This window comes from Protomyctophum parallelum (genome assembly GCF_964188405.1).
Source record: "Protomyctophum parallelum genome assembly, chromosome: 11".
NCBI classification, from domain to species: domain Eukaryota; kingdom Metazoa; phylum Chordata; class Actinopteri; order Myctophiformes; family Myctophidae; genus Protomyctophum; species Protomyctophum parallelum.
Genome location: NC_139707.1, coordinates 12,293,298 through 12,309,279, shown reverse-complemented (window position 1 = coordinate 12,309,279; position 15,982 = coordinate 12,293,298). Strand labels below are relative to the sequence as shown.

The 15,982-nt window shown below is 41.3% G+C and overlaps 2 protein-coding genes across 2 annotated transcripts in view; one reads left to right on the top strand and one right to left on the bottom strand.

The window, feature by feature from the left end:
• LOC310867339 (protein EOLA1) overlaps positions 1–15,982 on the top strand; it is a 388,860-nt gene that overhangs the window by 238,412 nt on the left and 134,466 nt on the right. The gene's annotated exons all lie outside the window — the stretch shown is intronic.
• The window catches only part of LOC310866890 (limbic system-associated membrane protein-like), a gene marked incomplete at its 5' end in the record, with an annotated part of 38,124 nt that continues 29,637 nt past the window's right edge, over positions 7,496–15,982 (bottom strand). The window contains 2 exons of the mRNA XM_083776686.1: positions 7,496–7,849; positions 11,130–11,278. Coding sequence (XP_083632812.1) covers positions 7,752–7,849; positions 11,130–11,278 — 247 coding nt within the window. The 3' untranslated portion in view covers positions 7,496–7,751. The remainder of the gene's footprint in view (positions 7,850–11,129; positions 11,279–15,982) is intronic.

The following is a 15,982-nucleotide window of genomic DNA, read 5'->3' as shown; positions in this document are numbered from 1 at the left end:
CTTTTTGAATTTTTGTTTTTTTTTATCCTCGTTTTTCATTATTTTTGAGTATGGGCATTAGCCCATATCGTACGGCATACTATAGCACGCCGTTTTTCATCATTTTTGAGGATTTAAAAAAAAATCAAAAATTCAAAAAACATGGGTTATAGCCCATCGTTTTTTGAATTTTTGAAAATTTTTGAATCCTCGTTTTTCATCATTTTTGAGTATGAGCTATAGCCCATATCGTACGGCATACTATAGAACGCTGTTTTTCATCATTTTTGAGGATTTGAAAAAAAATAAAAAAACATGGGTTATAGCCCATCGTTTTTTGAATTTTTGAAAAAAAAATTATCCTCGTTTTTCATCGTTTTTGAGTATGGGCTTTAGCCCATATCATACGGCATACTATAGCCCATCGTTTTTAGAATTTTTGAAAAAAGAAAATCCTCGTTTTTCATCGTTTTTGAGTATGGGCTATAGCCCATATCGTACGGCATACCATAGCACGCCGTTTTTCATAATTTTTGAGGATTTGAAAAAAAATAAAAAAACATGGGTTATAGCCCATCGTTTTTTGAATTTTTGAATTTTTTTTTATCCTCGTTTTTCATCGTTTTTGAGTATGGGCTTTAGCCCATATCATACGGCATACTATAGCACGCCGTTTTTCATCATTTTTGAGGATTTGAAAAAAATTCAAAAATTCAAAAAACATGGGTTATAGCCCATTGTTTTTTGAATTTTTGAATTTTTTTTTTATCCTCGTTTTTCATCATTTTTGAGTATGGGCTATAGCCCATATCGTACGGCATACTATAGCACGCCGTTTTTCATCATTTTTGAGGATTTGAAAAAAAATCAAAAATTCAAAAAACATGGGTTATAGCCCATCGTTTTTTGAATTTTTGATTTTTTATTTATCCTCGTTTTCATCATTTTTGAGTATGGGCTATAGCCCATATCGTACGGCATACTATAGCCCATCGTTTTTAGAATTTTTGAAAAAAGAAAATCCTCGTTTTTCATCGTTTTTGAGTATGGGCTATAGCCCATATCGTACGGCATACCATAGCACGCCGTTTTTCATAATTTTTGAAGATTTGAAAAAAATAAAAAAATAAAAAAAACATGGGTTATATATATATATATATATATATATATATATATATATATATATCGTTTTTTGAATTTTTGAAAAAAAATATTATCCTCGTTTTCATCATTTTTGAGTATGGGCTATAGCCCATATCGTACGGCATACTATAGCACGCGTTTTTCACCATTTTAAAAAAAATTAAGAAAAAAAAGGGTTATAGCCCATCGTTTTTTGAATTTTTGAATTTTTTTTTATCCTCGTTTTTCATCATTTTGTATGTAGGACTAGTAGCATGCCACAGTTTGTGCTATTGCCATGGAGAATGCATTGGGCGTTTAAGTTAAATAACTCAGAAACTATAAAACATTTCAAAGTAAAAAGTTCCAGCATGTGTCTTTCCACAGTAAGCTGAATAATAAAAAGTGTGAATGGAGTTTCTAGGTGAAAGTGATTTTTGACGTGCCAATGTCTGCCATTGAGCCCCATTGTAAATTAGAAAGCATTATATTTCTAAAACTATGGGGTTGCTATGGGGTTGCTAGGTGTAAGTATAGGACTAGTAGCATGCCAAAGTTTGTGCTATTGCCATAGAGAATGCATTGGGCATATCGTACGGCCAAGAGTCCCTTCGGGCTTGGTCCCTAAATAGACTTGTAGAGAGTACAAACACAGTAAAGAACCTGGGTGTCATCTATGGAAAGGCAACACAATGAGCAGAAAATGAACCATGTAAATACAACAAATTGAGGGCACTGCAGGGACTTGAACCCCATTCTGGTAAACCAGGAGTACCACACCAGTGCCTTCGTTTTTGTTTTATAATTTACAGGTCCAAAATCAGTCATTAGTTTCAAATTTACAAAATATTTTTTATACGTACTCTTGCCGACCTCCTGCAGCAAGATAATTTGATGATTAAAAAAGAATGATAGCAATGATTATGTCTTTATACAATTGAAAACCGGAAGAAGACTAACTCCAAATACTGAAGTGCAGCTGCAGAAAACTAGTGGGTCATAGGCACATCGTCAATGCCTCGCCTACTGACTGGCATGAATTAAGACGTTTTAGCTGCAAATGGCAGCATAAAATCACATCAATACAAACCACATAATGTGATGTGAACCGACGTGATGAAGCTTCACTCGCACATTATAAAAGACATGCATCACATCAACCAACATCACATACCTAGCCCTAACCTAACCTATGTTCATTATGTGATGTAGGATGACATCATGAAGGCGCACGCACACACGCACGCACACACACACACACACACACACACACACACACACACACCTATAAACACCTATATTAATAAACACAGTGTTTGTCTGTATCAGCCATATAGACCGATTCCGTAGCGGGTCTCATGGTCGCAGCCTACGTATTTCCTGTAGGCGGACTCGACATAGCTGCGGGAGTAAAACCCTCACCAGGCGCACCTCTTCCACTACAGTGAACGGCAGAGTGACTGATGTTAGTTTGCCTCAAACTTTACTCCTTTACCTGCTTTTTTACTAACACTAACATTACAAAGATGCCCAGAACATCGAGATGAACCTGTGTAGTTTATGGCTGCTCCAACAGTAGTGGCAACATAAAAAAAAAAAAAACGGAATGTCCGTGGTGGCTGAGACCAGAGCCATTGAGTAATGGTTGAGACAAAGCAGTGAAGGGTCCTGAAAGATACATAATTTCAGTCTTACCCAATACCCAATCTTTCTGTTTTATGAACACAAGGCTGCTGTATTTTCCTCATACTAAGCATTTCAAGTATGAGGTATAAAGTACAGCAGCCTTGTGTTAATAAAACAGAAATATTGGGTATTGGGTAAGACTTGCGTTATGTATCTTTCACTGCTTTGTCTCAACCATTACTCAATGGCTCTGGTCTCCGCCACCGCGGTGGATATTAGACATTCCGTTTTTTTTTTTTTTTTTATGTTGCCACTACTGTTGGAGCAGCCAACATCATCTCGATGTTCTGGGCATCTTTGTAATGTTAGTGTTAGTAAAAAAGCAGGTAAAGGAGTAAAGTTTGAGGCAAACTAACATCAGTCACTCTGCCGTTCACTGTAGTGGAAGAGGTGCGCCTGGTGAGGGTTTTACCCCCGCAGCTACGTCGAGTCCGCCTACAGGAAATACGTAGGCTGCGACCATGAGACCCGCTACGGAATCGGTCTATAGGTTTGTTTATTCCGCCATCTTGGATCTCAGTGTGTAACAGGTGGTCTGTTACAGCACCATCGTGTGGTGGTTTAAATACATGCAGTGTGTTACATCTCCCTTGGGCTAAGAAAATAAACTTTAAAATCTCAAAATCGGTCAGAACGGCTGCTCCGACGTCCTAGTGTTAAAAGGATCCCTGGCTAATTAGACAAATATGTCTTAAAACATTATACTTGCCATGCATTACTATTTAAAAAAAATAAAAACACCTTAAATATTTTATTTCTTTCATAAATAGAGAATCTTTCTGCTCCTGTCGCAAGTTGATTATGTCATATGTTCATGTGCGGTCCAGCCCTATGGAATTATGGAACGCTAATACAAAATATTTTAAATATTGCTTTGATGCTCATATTAACTTTAGGAAGTATTAAGTTGTTTTTTTATTAGCATATGCATTCTATAATTCCATAGGGCTGGTGCTGCTATAGTAATTGCAGCCTATATTTCATGCATTTTTGTAGGGTATAATTATTTGAATAAATGGTCTATTTAAAACCAGTATATCAATGGCCACATGATGGAGTCAATATGATGCAGCTAGGGGTCCCTGGGGAGGTTCCAGGGATCCCCAGCAGGGCAGTTCAGGGCAGGGGTTCTTAGGGAGGTTCCAGGGGGTCCTTGGGGAGATTCCAGGAGGTCCTTGGGGAGGTTCCAGGGGGTCCTTGGGGAGGTTCCAGGGGGTCCTTGGGGAGGTTCCAGGGGGTCATATTAGTCAAGAACAGTTGAGATATTCTCTCCTAAATTAAGTGCATACATATCTTAGCCAGGTCCTCTACTATATTGGGGTGGCAGTCCAAGGGGTACCTGGGCCAAAAAAGTTTGGGAACCTCTGTGCTAAAGGCTGGTCAAGATGGCATGTACGGAACCTTCGCAGCCCGTTTTGATAGGTGCAGAAGTGCTTAGGACTCACCCTTTTTCCACATCGCCCACTCGGAAATATAGAGACAGTCACCCTGAAATTTCAGAAGTTGCAGACAACTCACCCAGGTATGTTCTCCCAGAACCGCGGAATGCTCGCCCACTATTCATAGCATATAGGCTGATGGCTCTCCTCTCCCCACCTCTCTATCCCTATCTCGCTCCCTCACATGTTTTACAACATGGCAAATAAGAACCAAAGTGTTCAAAAAATAAATAAACACTCTCACTCTCTCTCTATCTCTCTCACGAAACAGATGTTTATATTTGGTTTTACGTATGGAAAGAGAAAGAAGAAAAAAGGTAGATTGCTGAAGTTCCTTTTTTATTTAAAGGGACACTTCACCCTTTTTGCAAAACAATATATGTTAATGACGTTTAGAAGCTTTAGAACACTTTCCTGGGGGTCTTTATGTATGTAATATGTGGTTTTAGATATTTTAGATTGTAGCAGTGAGCCCGGTGTCTCTCATGTCATGGACACTGGGCTCACTTCCTTCCTGGACTACATTTTGTCTCAGTAAGACAGCTCTCCCCCTATCCACAAGGAGGAGCAGTGCACCAAATAATTATGGGAATTGTAGTCCAGGAAGGTATAGTGAGACCAGTATCCATGACATCAGAGACACTGTGCTCACTGCTACAATCTAAAATATCTAAAACCACATATTACACACATAAAGACCCCCCGGAAAGTGTTCTAAAGCTTCTAAACATCATTAACATACCTTTTTTTTCAAAAAGGGTGAAGTGTCCCTTTAAGCAAGAACGAAAATATGGATGGAGGGCAGAGGAGTAAAGCAAGAGTATTGTTTACATTCTGAAAAAATGGTTGAATTGGAGGTGTTTAAGAGTGTTTGGGACTATTGCGTACTGTTTTCTGTAAATTATGAGGGAGTCACTTTTGTAGATGACATGCTATGAAAGAAGGCAATGTCACCTATTGTAGTTTGTAACTGATTATTTGAAAGAATGTAAACAAACTTTAAGAATAAAGGAGTTGTTAAAAGTCAAAAATTCTAAGTCTCTCAAATCTCTCTCTGTCTGCTTTTTGAGCAACCACTCCCTTACGGAGCTATGTGTGTGGGTAGGTGGCTGGCTGGCTGGGTATGAGCACGAAAACATGGTTGTTTTTCACCACCTGTGCACAACCTAACGCACACACAAACACGCACATATTAACTGTATATATGATGCTTTCGGGTGTGCCAGTACAGTACAGTGACAGACAGTACTGTACAGTAGAGGGTACAGTAGAGGGACTGCCGCATGGTAACTCTATCATTTCTCAACAATTTCAGACGCGGGGCGGCACGCTTCAGTCAGTGTGAGGTGTTGTGATCTTGTAGATCTGCTATGTTTTGGCTAAAGTTCAGAATAGGGATGCTAGGGTTCAAGTAGTTCATGTAAGTCATTATCCTATATCACACAAGATTTGGTGGTATACCCCGTGTAGTAACCCTGAGGACCCCCTAGGGGTCCCGGACCTGAGGCTGATTCTAAACAATATTGCTTGTAAATCCTGACAGTTTTCTGAAAGAACAATGTTCCTACATCAGTGGTGCTCAACCTTCTTCACGTCAAGGACTCAGCTTAAAAAAACTAAAAGGGGATCCCCGTCCTGAATGGGTTAAAAACCCCTGCTTTGGACGGGGGGGAAAGGAGCTGACCAAGAAGGAGACCTAGAAGACACCAAGGAGACGTAGAAGAGACGTAGAGGAGACGTAGAAGAGACCTAGAAGAGACCAAGGAGGAGCTGACCAAGAATCCTGGCGAGATGTCCTTGGCAGAGGTACATGGCATATAATATAGAGCGTCGCAGTCGCAGTGGGCTGATCAAATAATTAGAAGGAAGAATTAAAAGTCAGGGTATTATACAACACTCTTTGTTTTCTTTTTCTCCTTACTAATTATTTGATCGGCCCCAAAACATTTGTGTTTATTGTCATGATTTGTCACGAGCCGAGTTGGCTTTGTCCGCGGCGTAAACGTCTTTCAATAAATACTTTTTGAAAAGTCTATGGGGAAAATGAACGGGGAATTATCTTCCAGGCCTGTCGTCATCATGAAAGGGGGCGGGACTGCGACGCTCCATAGGCAAGGTTTGATGTGAGAGGGGAGGAAAATAAATAACACAGGTGGGGGTAGTTTATTGGCATAATTGTTTAATACAATCCTTAAATGAAACTAACATAACATAAATAAACATACATACCAAACATATCAGTCTACATTTCCCAAACGGTAGCCTTATATCTCTTAATCCATGTATTAATGAAATAATTGGCTGGCCATAAAGCATTTGCTTGAAATTGTCTTTTTTTTAACTGTTATGTATGAATTAAACAAAGAACAGACCCAGAAAGCATTTGCTGGAATTATATTCATAACTTGTTTATTATAAATCAACGTATACCACTTCACTGCCCCCTCCTCACCGACAGCCAGCCGTTCATAGATTTGTGTTGAATGATGAAGATGTGTTTCCGACATGTTTTCACTATTGCCTGGTTCATCATTTATTGTAGTAATATTTGTCTCTTTTCTTTTCTTTTTTTTCTCTTCTTTTTTTCCCCTTTTTTCTAAACATTTTTCCCTGTAAACAAGGGAAATACAATACTTGTTGCCCGCGGTTTCGTGGTGATTCCGTCTTGCTATCACAGGGGACAAGTGGAACTGGATTGTGATTCGCTTTTGTCATTATTTTTTTGTTCCACTCGGCAGAGGAGCCGGGACGGAGGACCTCGCCAGGATGTCTTCCTGACTCCAGATAATTCATTGAAACTCAGGAGGCGCCATAAATTATCTTTGTTCAATTCTTGACCAGAAAGCGGGGGATAAAACAATTCCGGTCGGCGATACAAAAGTAATGACCAGAGGGAGGTACATGAAGAGCAGAGGCAGGGGTCAGGGGTCAGCCCCCCATCCCCCCCCCCCATCTCCCCCAACAAATAGAACCCTACAGGCCTATAGGGCATAGCAGTGGTGGCCATTTTGTGGTTACACTCACATTTACTCAATGCATTTTTCCCATAGAGATAACGATTATTTTAAGCCATCCAGGCTTGGTAAGAATGAATCATGACCATAAAACGTGATTCTGTGAAAATAGAAATCCGTAAACCGAAAAACAAAGGGTACTTATTAAATAGTATATCATTCCAATTAAATATCAAATGTATTTTCTCTCTCCCCCCCCCCACCCCCCCCCCCCCCCTCCCCACATAATCAAATGATTTTTTATGCCCGTGATTCAACAGGAGCCTGGAATAGCCATGATTCTATAGCTAGACTTCTTAAAACAATTGAAATTCATTTTTTGGACATCTCCATTATGATTCTGAACAATGAATTGAGTGAATTTGAGCGGAGCCACAAGACGCTATGCCCCGTATATATACAAGATTTACAGAACCGTTCAAATGAATGGTTCTTTAAAGAACCTCAGGTCTGAAAGGCTCTTCCAGGAACCAGAAAGTGGTTATTCTATGCAGGAGGACGTGCTTTGGTATTAACACTTGAAGAAAAGGCAGGAGACGCAGCTGAACAGAAGCCACAGTGAGTGAGAGACACAAGCAGAGCCGCTGATGTCTCGACCTGACCCTGGTCCTGAAGGGAGAGAGAGAGAGAGAGAGAGAGAGAGAGAGAGAGAGAAGGGTGAACTCATGTATCCATCAGTATTAACCCATTTTGGACTGAGGTCGATTAAAAAAAAAGTCTTCTAAATCCTAACATTTTTGAGAAAAACCCATTTTCAGTGGTGCTCAACCTTTTTCATGTCAAGGACCCCCAGAATTAAAATAGACGCCCGTCTCAAAATATGTAGTTCCAGGGACCCCCCCCCCCCCCCCCCCCAGAAGCCAATATTTTAGTAAAAAATGTTCGCTCTGAAATATATATTCAAAGATTTGCGCCACACTTTCACGACTTTTCAAAAATAGCAGACCTACAAGCTCGTAGCGCGACACTCGGTGGCACGTTACGAGCTTGTAGATCTGCTATTTTTCAATAGCTAAAGTAGAACAGAATGCTTCAAACACCAAAAAGGGTTCCCGCCTAAAATGGGTTAAATCAATTCTGGTTATGAATATTTCAATTCTCACACTTCCACAAGCTCCTGCAAAGCTTCAGTATGAGGTGTGAGTGCCATCTGGTGGCCAATGTGAGGTACTGACTGTGCTTTTGCTGCAACCATTGGTGAGCTGCCGCTGGGGTGCATACTTAGTTTAGACTAGTCATTGGTTAGACATAGGTTAAGGTTAGGTTTAGACTAGTCATTGGTTAGACATGGGTTAAGGTTAGGTTTAGACTAGTCATTGGTTAGACATGGGTTAAGGTTAGGTTTAGACTAGTCATTGGTTAGACATGGGTTAAGGTTATAGGTTTAGACTAGTCATTGGTTAGACATGGGTTAAGGTTAGGTTTAGACTAGTCATTGGTTAGACATGGGTTAAGGTTAGGTTTAGACTAGTCATTGGTTAGACATACGTTAAGGTTAGGTTTAGACTAGTCATTGGTTAGACATGGGTTAAGGTTAGGTTTAGACTAGTCATTGGTTAGACATGGGTTAAGGTTAGGTTTAGGTGTGCATACTTAGTTTAGACTAGTCATTGGTTAGACATGGGTTAAGGTTAGGTTTAGGTGTGCATACTTAGTTTAGACTAGTCATTGGTTAGACATGGGTTAAGGTTAGGTTTAGGTGTGCTGCCCCATGGGAGGTTAGGTTTAGACTAGTCATTGGTTAGACATGGGTTAAGGTTAGGTTTAGGTGTGCTGCCCCGTGGGAGGTTAGGGGTGCATACTTAGTTTAGACTAGTCATTGGTTAGACATGGGTTAAGGTTAGGTTTAGGTGTGCTGCCCCGTGGGAGGTTAGGTTTAGGGTGAGGGTTTGAGATAGGTTGTAGTTTTAGGACTAATGACTGCTCTAACCAATGACTAGTCTAAACCAAGGACTCAAACTTAGCCTAGTTATAACTTAAATTGCTTTTAGTGAGTAGCATAAGTCTTGACTTAGCTATAGGCTAAGTTTGAACTTAGTGTGAGGTGGTGCAACCCCCTACTGCACTTTTAATGTTTTTACTCTCATGAAAATGTTTTTTCTATTGTTTGTTTGTTTTAAGTGTGTAAAGTTTTTCCGCTGCAGGTAAATTCTCCTCTGATGGGTGGACTGACAGGTTCTAGCCCTGGGATTGGTTTAGGTTGCTGTGCTCCTTCCCACTCCCAGGTGTTATGCATGGTCATTAATCAATGATCTATTTTCTGTCATTGTAATATTTGCCTGATGAAGACCTAGTCGGTCGAAACGTTGCATTTAATTGTTGCCTTAAAGGCGTAGTGAAACGGACATTTTCAGACGGTTTCAGACGGTTTCAAGTTGAAACACCGCTCTGAAGTTTCTGAACCAATCAGAGCGTTGCATCCCTTCAGGCGATGGGACGGTAGCTACGCTAGTAATACACTGTCTGGGTTGTTATCTTGAATGGGAATAAAAACGGAGGATTTCTGTAATCAGTAGCAGCTGTGTTGGACAGTGTTGGACGGATGCGCAGATATGGGGAATTAAACGGGGTGAGCTTCATTTTTATTGGCTTTTGTCGATGTGGGCCTCGACGCGTCATCACGCAGTGCATTTTCGTTTTCAGGAAGTAATTAAAATTGGATTTTATGGACTTTTGATGCCTGAAGAAGGTCAGTAGACCGAAAGCTTGCAAAGAAATAAACCGATTGTGCGCAGATTGAGTGTGCGGAGTTTCCCTTTATTTTCCCTCATATGGACTTTTGATGTAAAAATACAATACACACCAATGGAATTTGCCCATCGTTAGGTATGCCCATATGACGACCACGGATATGGTCTTAATCAGACCAGTGTGTGTCCAGTGGAAACCTCGTATGAATCTGATCTCAGGTCAGAATGGGTTAAATAAAGTAAGTCTCGGAGCTCTACAAACTGTTTTTCCTCTTCCTTGATGCCTGACCTCCAGCAGGCATTGAGATGTGCACACACATCCTCTCTCTCTTGGAACATTATAATAGCATCTACAAGCATGTGACAGGGTGAGCTCTCTCTTTAAAACAAACATCATGCCGTCTGAATTAAATAACCACAAGTATTTGGGTGGACTCGTATATTCTTTGTGCAATTTTGGCACGTTGAATGATATTGTAGTTATTTTCAATGCATTCCATAATGTTCAGTGGTCAAACGGGGAACATTCAGCCTGTTCTAATTGACTCTGAGGGTAAAATGTGGTTTCTCTGAGTTATTCAACTACGTTCCAGTGGTGAACGTACATTTACTCAAGTACTTTACTTGTGGGGTACTTTTACTTTCCATTACACTCCATTATCTCCCACTCGATGACACGCAGAGACACACACTATACGTTTTACTCCACTATAATTATTTAACGACTTTAAATACTAGTTAACAAAATATTTTCAATTTCCCCCCAAATCAATCATATAATTTGTAGAGACTGGCAGTCTGTTAGTACAGTAGTTCTCAACCTTTTCAGGCCGTAACCAACCGAAAAAAAGAAAAAAAACTTGGAATGCAGGAGTTTGTAGATCGGCTATATTCCAAATTGTTTGCCTCTTTCTCATATCATTTGACAATTCGGCCAATTCGACTGTGCACTAATGGTGTTTTCTCTTCTTCTTTAGAGGTATTATTAAAAAAGCTTTAAAGTCCTAAAATTGTCAATTCACCAGGTCGTCTGGGTGATTGGGTGAGACTGGTACCCTGGATGCCCAGTCTGTTAGTAGAGTAACTTACAATAGAGGAAGAGACTGGTACCCTGGATGCCCAGTCTGTTAGTAGAGTAACTTACTATAGAGGTAGAGACTGGTACCCTGGATGCCCAGTCTGTTAGTAGAGTAACTTACTATAGAGGAAGAGACTGGCACTCTGGATGCCCAGTCTGTTAGTGGCCACGCAGGTGTAGTTCCCATAATCCTCCTGGGTGGCGTTGGCGATGGTCAGGACGGAGGTGGTGCCGAGAGTCTGGATGTTGATGCCCTGACCGTTAGATATTCTGTGCAAGGTCGGGGAGAGAGAGAGAGAGAGAGAGAGAGAGAGAGAGAGAGAGAGAGAGAGAGAGAGAGAGAGGGAGAGAGAGAGAGAGAGAGAGAGAGAGAGAGAGAGAGAGAGAGAGAGAGAGAGAGAGAGAGAGAGGGTGAGAGAGAGAGAGAGAGAGAGGGGGATGAGAGAGAGAGAGAGAGGGAGAGAGAGAGAGAGGGAGGGAGAGAGAGAGAGAGAGAGAGAGAGAGGGGGAGAGAGAGAGAGAGAGAGAGGGAGAGAGAGAGAGAGAGAGGGAGGGAGAGGAGAGATAATAAAACAATTGTTGCTGACGGGCAGAAACCAGCTAACTCATAAATCAATGCTATTGAACCCACTTGAAGCTCACAACGCGTCGCACTGCAGCGCATTGTGCGCTTGTAGATCTGCTATTTTCAGCATGCAACCAAGTGTAACATGACTTTTCTTTGTACCTTCATAACATGTTAGTCTAGTTTTTATTCGTTGACGAAATTGTCAACATATTTAGTCTTATTTATAGTCACCACAGCTTTGTTCTCCATTTAGTTTCCATGTAGTTTTTGTCAGTGGAAAAAAAAGGTATAGTCGACGAATATGTTTCGCCATAGTATCAGTCAACACTGGTGCAGCGGAAGAGGGAGTGCGTACACGTACAGGAGTGTGTGTACACGTACAGGAGTGTGTGTAGTAGTGTACACGTACAGGAGTGTGTGCACCTACAGTATACCATGCGTGTGAGTTCTTGTGAGGGAGCACAACTGTGCTGGACTGCATGGTTTGCTATCAGCATCCATGCCCTGCGTGATAAGGCCATTGGAGCAGTTCCATAATATTCTCCTGTGTGTGTGTGTGTGTGTGTTGATGGGAATTGAATAGAGGTTTGTCTGGGAGACCCAGATACCTACAGGATCCTATACTACAGTATGCATATGCCACTTTGGCCTACTTTTACTATAGAGACTCTGGAGGAATGCAAAGCGTGGTGCATGCCCCCGTACAGATATGTATACTGTATCTCCCTTTGTTGTCTCCACCAGGCCGAAGGCATGGGGGGAGAGTATGTTTTGCACTCCGTCCGTCCGTGTGTGTGTGTGTGTGTGTGTCGTCCGTCCGTCCGTCCGTCCGTCCGTCCGTCCGTCCGTGTGTCCGTGAGCAGCTAATCTCGGCCACCGTTAACCCGGTCGATGCCAAATTTTGCACACACACTCCCTGGATGCCAACGATGAACCTCTTCCCCAAACTTTCCAGAACGGCCTGTTATAGCGCCACCAGGAGGCCGCTTTGTGCAAAACAAGTTTTTGCACAGTACACCTACAGATTTTGTCCAAACATCACGCAAATTGGTACACAGTCTCTCTAGAGCCATTCAACGAAACCGGTCTTTCAGATTTCTCACACTCCATCCTGATTGGTTAAGATTGGCTTCCAAAGTTCACAGGAGTGCTCAGTTTCAAACAAAATGCTGCAAATCATGAACACATCGCGTGATTTCCGTGAAATTGTGCACCCACATTCCCACTAGGCCGAGGACGAAATGCCACATGAACAATTTCAACTCAGCCTCAAGGTGGCGCTATAACTGGCCGAAAAGTGTTTTTACCTCTAACTGCACGGATCTGTGGATAACTTTGTATGCCAACTCCCTAGAGGCCAAGGAAAAACCTTTGTCTGGAATTTTTCACATCTGCTCTTTATAGCGCCACCAGGAGGCCGACATATGTAAAACACATTTTCTATTATTACTCCTTCAGATTTTATCCAAATTTCACGCAAATCGGTACACATGATCTCCATAGTCATGTGATCAAGACAGGTTTGTTTGATTTCTCATATTCCATCCTGATTGGTTGTCTCCACCAGGCCGAAGGCATGGGGGGAGAGTATGTTTTGCACTCCGTCCGTCCGTGTGTGTGTGTGTGTCCGTCCGTCCGTCCGTCCGTGTGTCCGTGAGCAGCTAATCTCGGCCACCGTTAACCCGGTCGATGCCAAATTTTGCACACACACTCCCTGGATGCCAACAATGAACCTCTGCCCCAAACTTTCCAGAACGGCCTGTTATAGCGCCACCAGGAGGCCGCTTTGTGCAAAACAAGTTTTTGCACAGTACACCTACAGATTTTGTCCAAACATCACGCAAATTGGTACACAGTCTCTCTAGAGCCATTCAACGAAACCGGTCTTTCAGATTTCTCACACTCCATCCTGATTGGTTAAGATTGGCTTCCAAAGTTCACAGGAGTGCTCAGTTTCAAACAAAATGCTGCAAATCATGAACACATCGCGTGATTTCCGTGAAATTGTGCACCCACATTCCCACTAGGCCAAGGACGAAATGCCACATGAACAATTTCAGCCTCAAGGTGGCGCTATAACTGGCCGAAAAGTGTTTTTACCTCTAACTGCACGGATCTGTGGATAACTTTGTATGCCAACTCCCTAGAGGCCAAGGAAAAACCTTTGTCTGGAATTTTTCACATCTGCTCTTTATAGCGCCACCAGGAGGCCGACATATGTAAAACACATTTTCTATTATTACTCCTTCAGATTTTATCAAAATTTCACGCAAATCGGTACACATGATCTCCATAGTCATGTGATCAAGACAGGTTTGTTTGATTTCTCATATTCCATCCTGATTGGCCACGATTGGCTCCTACAGTTTTCAGGAGTAGCCCGCTTTGTACAAATCGCCACAACTCTTCAACGCAGCGTCCGATTGCGATGAAACTGTGCACGCATATTCCCACTAGGCTGAGGAAGAATCCTGGTGGAGACCTGTGCCATTATGCTATGCTTTAGCTATTTAAAAATAGCAGATCTACAAGCTCGTAGCGCGCCACTCGGTGGCGCGCTATGAGCTTGTAGGTCTGCTATTTTTGAAGAATCGAAGAACGACTGACATGTAGAAGACTTTTTTTGAATCTGATCTCAGGTCAGAATGAAAACTGTCAGGATGTAGAAGACATTTTTAGAATCTGATCTCAGGTCAGAATGGGTTAATTCTGTACTTCATGCATCGTCATGATGCAGAACATACTGTACTTGGGCAACTGGCGGATAATATCAGAACACTGATATATTATTGATTTCTTCCAAACATGCAAATATGACCCGCTTTAATGACTTCAGTCTATATATGTAGCTTAATAACTAGTAGTAAAATGTTATTGTCGTTTTTATGTTCCAATGTATTTTAATTTAGTTCATCAGTACGTTAACATAACTATAACTAAAGGCATTTGAAATTAAATAAAAAAGGTTATACTTTTCAGGATTCCAATGCAAAAATAGCAAAACAATATTCTAGATTTAAATTCAAATATAGCAAAAATAGCTGATCTGAGTTTTTTCCCCGAAGTCTCCTGAACTTGAACACAGTATTTTGCGTTGAACAGATTTGTTTAGAAATCATATACACCGCATTTCCACTAGCTAAAGAGTGCTGGGTTGCGCCCCGAACATAGCTGATCTATAAGCTCTCAACGCGTCGCAGCGCGACGCGTTGAGAGCTTGTAGATCTGCTATGTCCGGCTATTTTCGTCCAAAAGTGCCCTCTTACGGGATTTCAGCCCCTGCCCCTGAGCAAGGCAGCACGCTGCATCCGTTGTATTGCATAATGTTCTTCAATACAAATCTGAAATCAGAACAGAAGAAACACACTTTGAGCTATGCTGCACCATTCTTGGAATATATATAAAAAAAAACCCTAAAAAAAACATTGTTATAGTTAGAGTCCCTTTATATACATTTCGATTGTATGCTTTTGTTTTAAGGTTTGTGGATGTGTGTTTATGCATGCTGCCTTCTATGACACTATAAGGCCCATTAGAAAAAAAGAGATCAAAATAAAAGCATACAAAAACACAAATAGCATAAACACGTCATGATCAAAGTTCACAGACAGAGGGCAGCACTGACCTACTGAATGGTTTTGATGGTCTATAGCTGCCTCCTAAATGCAGTCATTATTTAACCATCAGCCCTGGTTTGAAATGATTTGATGATCCCTCTGCTAAGTGGAGGCCAAACGGGGCGCTGAGCGAAGGGTCAAACGCAGCGACCGGCAAAGGAAGAGAAAATGGTGGAAGGGAGCATCTGACACATGTGATTATTGTCTGGGTGTTGGAGTCACGTTATAGTTGGGATCCCTGCAGCGCAGCTCCAGAAATACCCTGCTGTAATTGGTCGCTGTGATTGACTCGATAGTTCTCGTTTTTGCAACTATGCCTAAATCTAACCCTAACCTCAGTACAACTATACCTAAACCTAACCTTAACCCTAACCTCAGGAAAACTATACCTAAACCTAACCTCAGTAAAACTATACTAAAACCTAACCTTAACCCTAACCTCAGTACAACTATACCTAAACCTAACCTTAACCCTAACCTCAGGAAAACTATACCTAAATCTAACCTTAGTAAAACTATACTAAAACCTAACCTTAACCCTAACCTCAGTAAAACTATACCTAAACCTAACCTTAACCTCAGTAAAACTATACCTAAACCTAACCTCAGTAAAACTATACCTAAACCTAACCTTAGTAAAACTATACTTAAACCTAACCTTAACCTCAGTAAAACTATACCTAAGCCTAACCTCAGTAAAACTATACCTAAACCTAACCTTAGTAAAACTATACCTAAACCTAACCTCAGTAAAACTATACCTAAACCTAACCTCAGTAAAACTATACC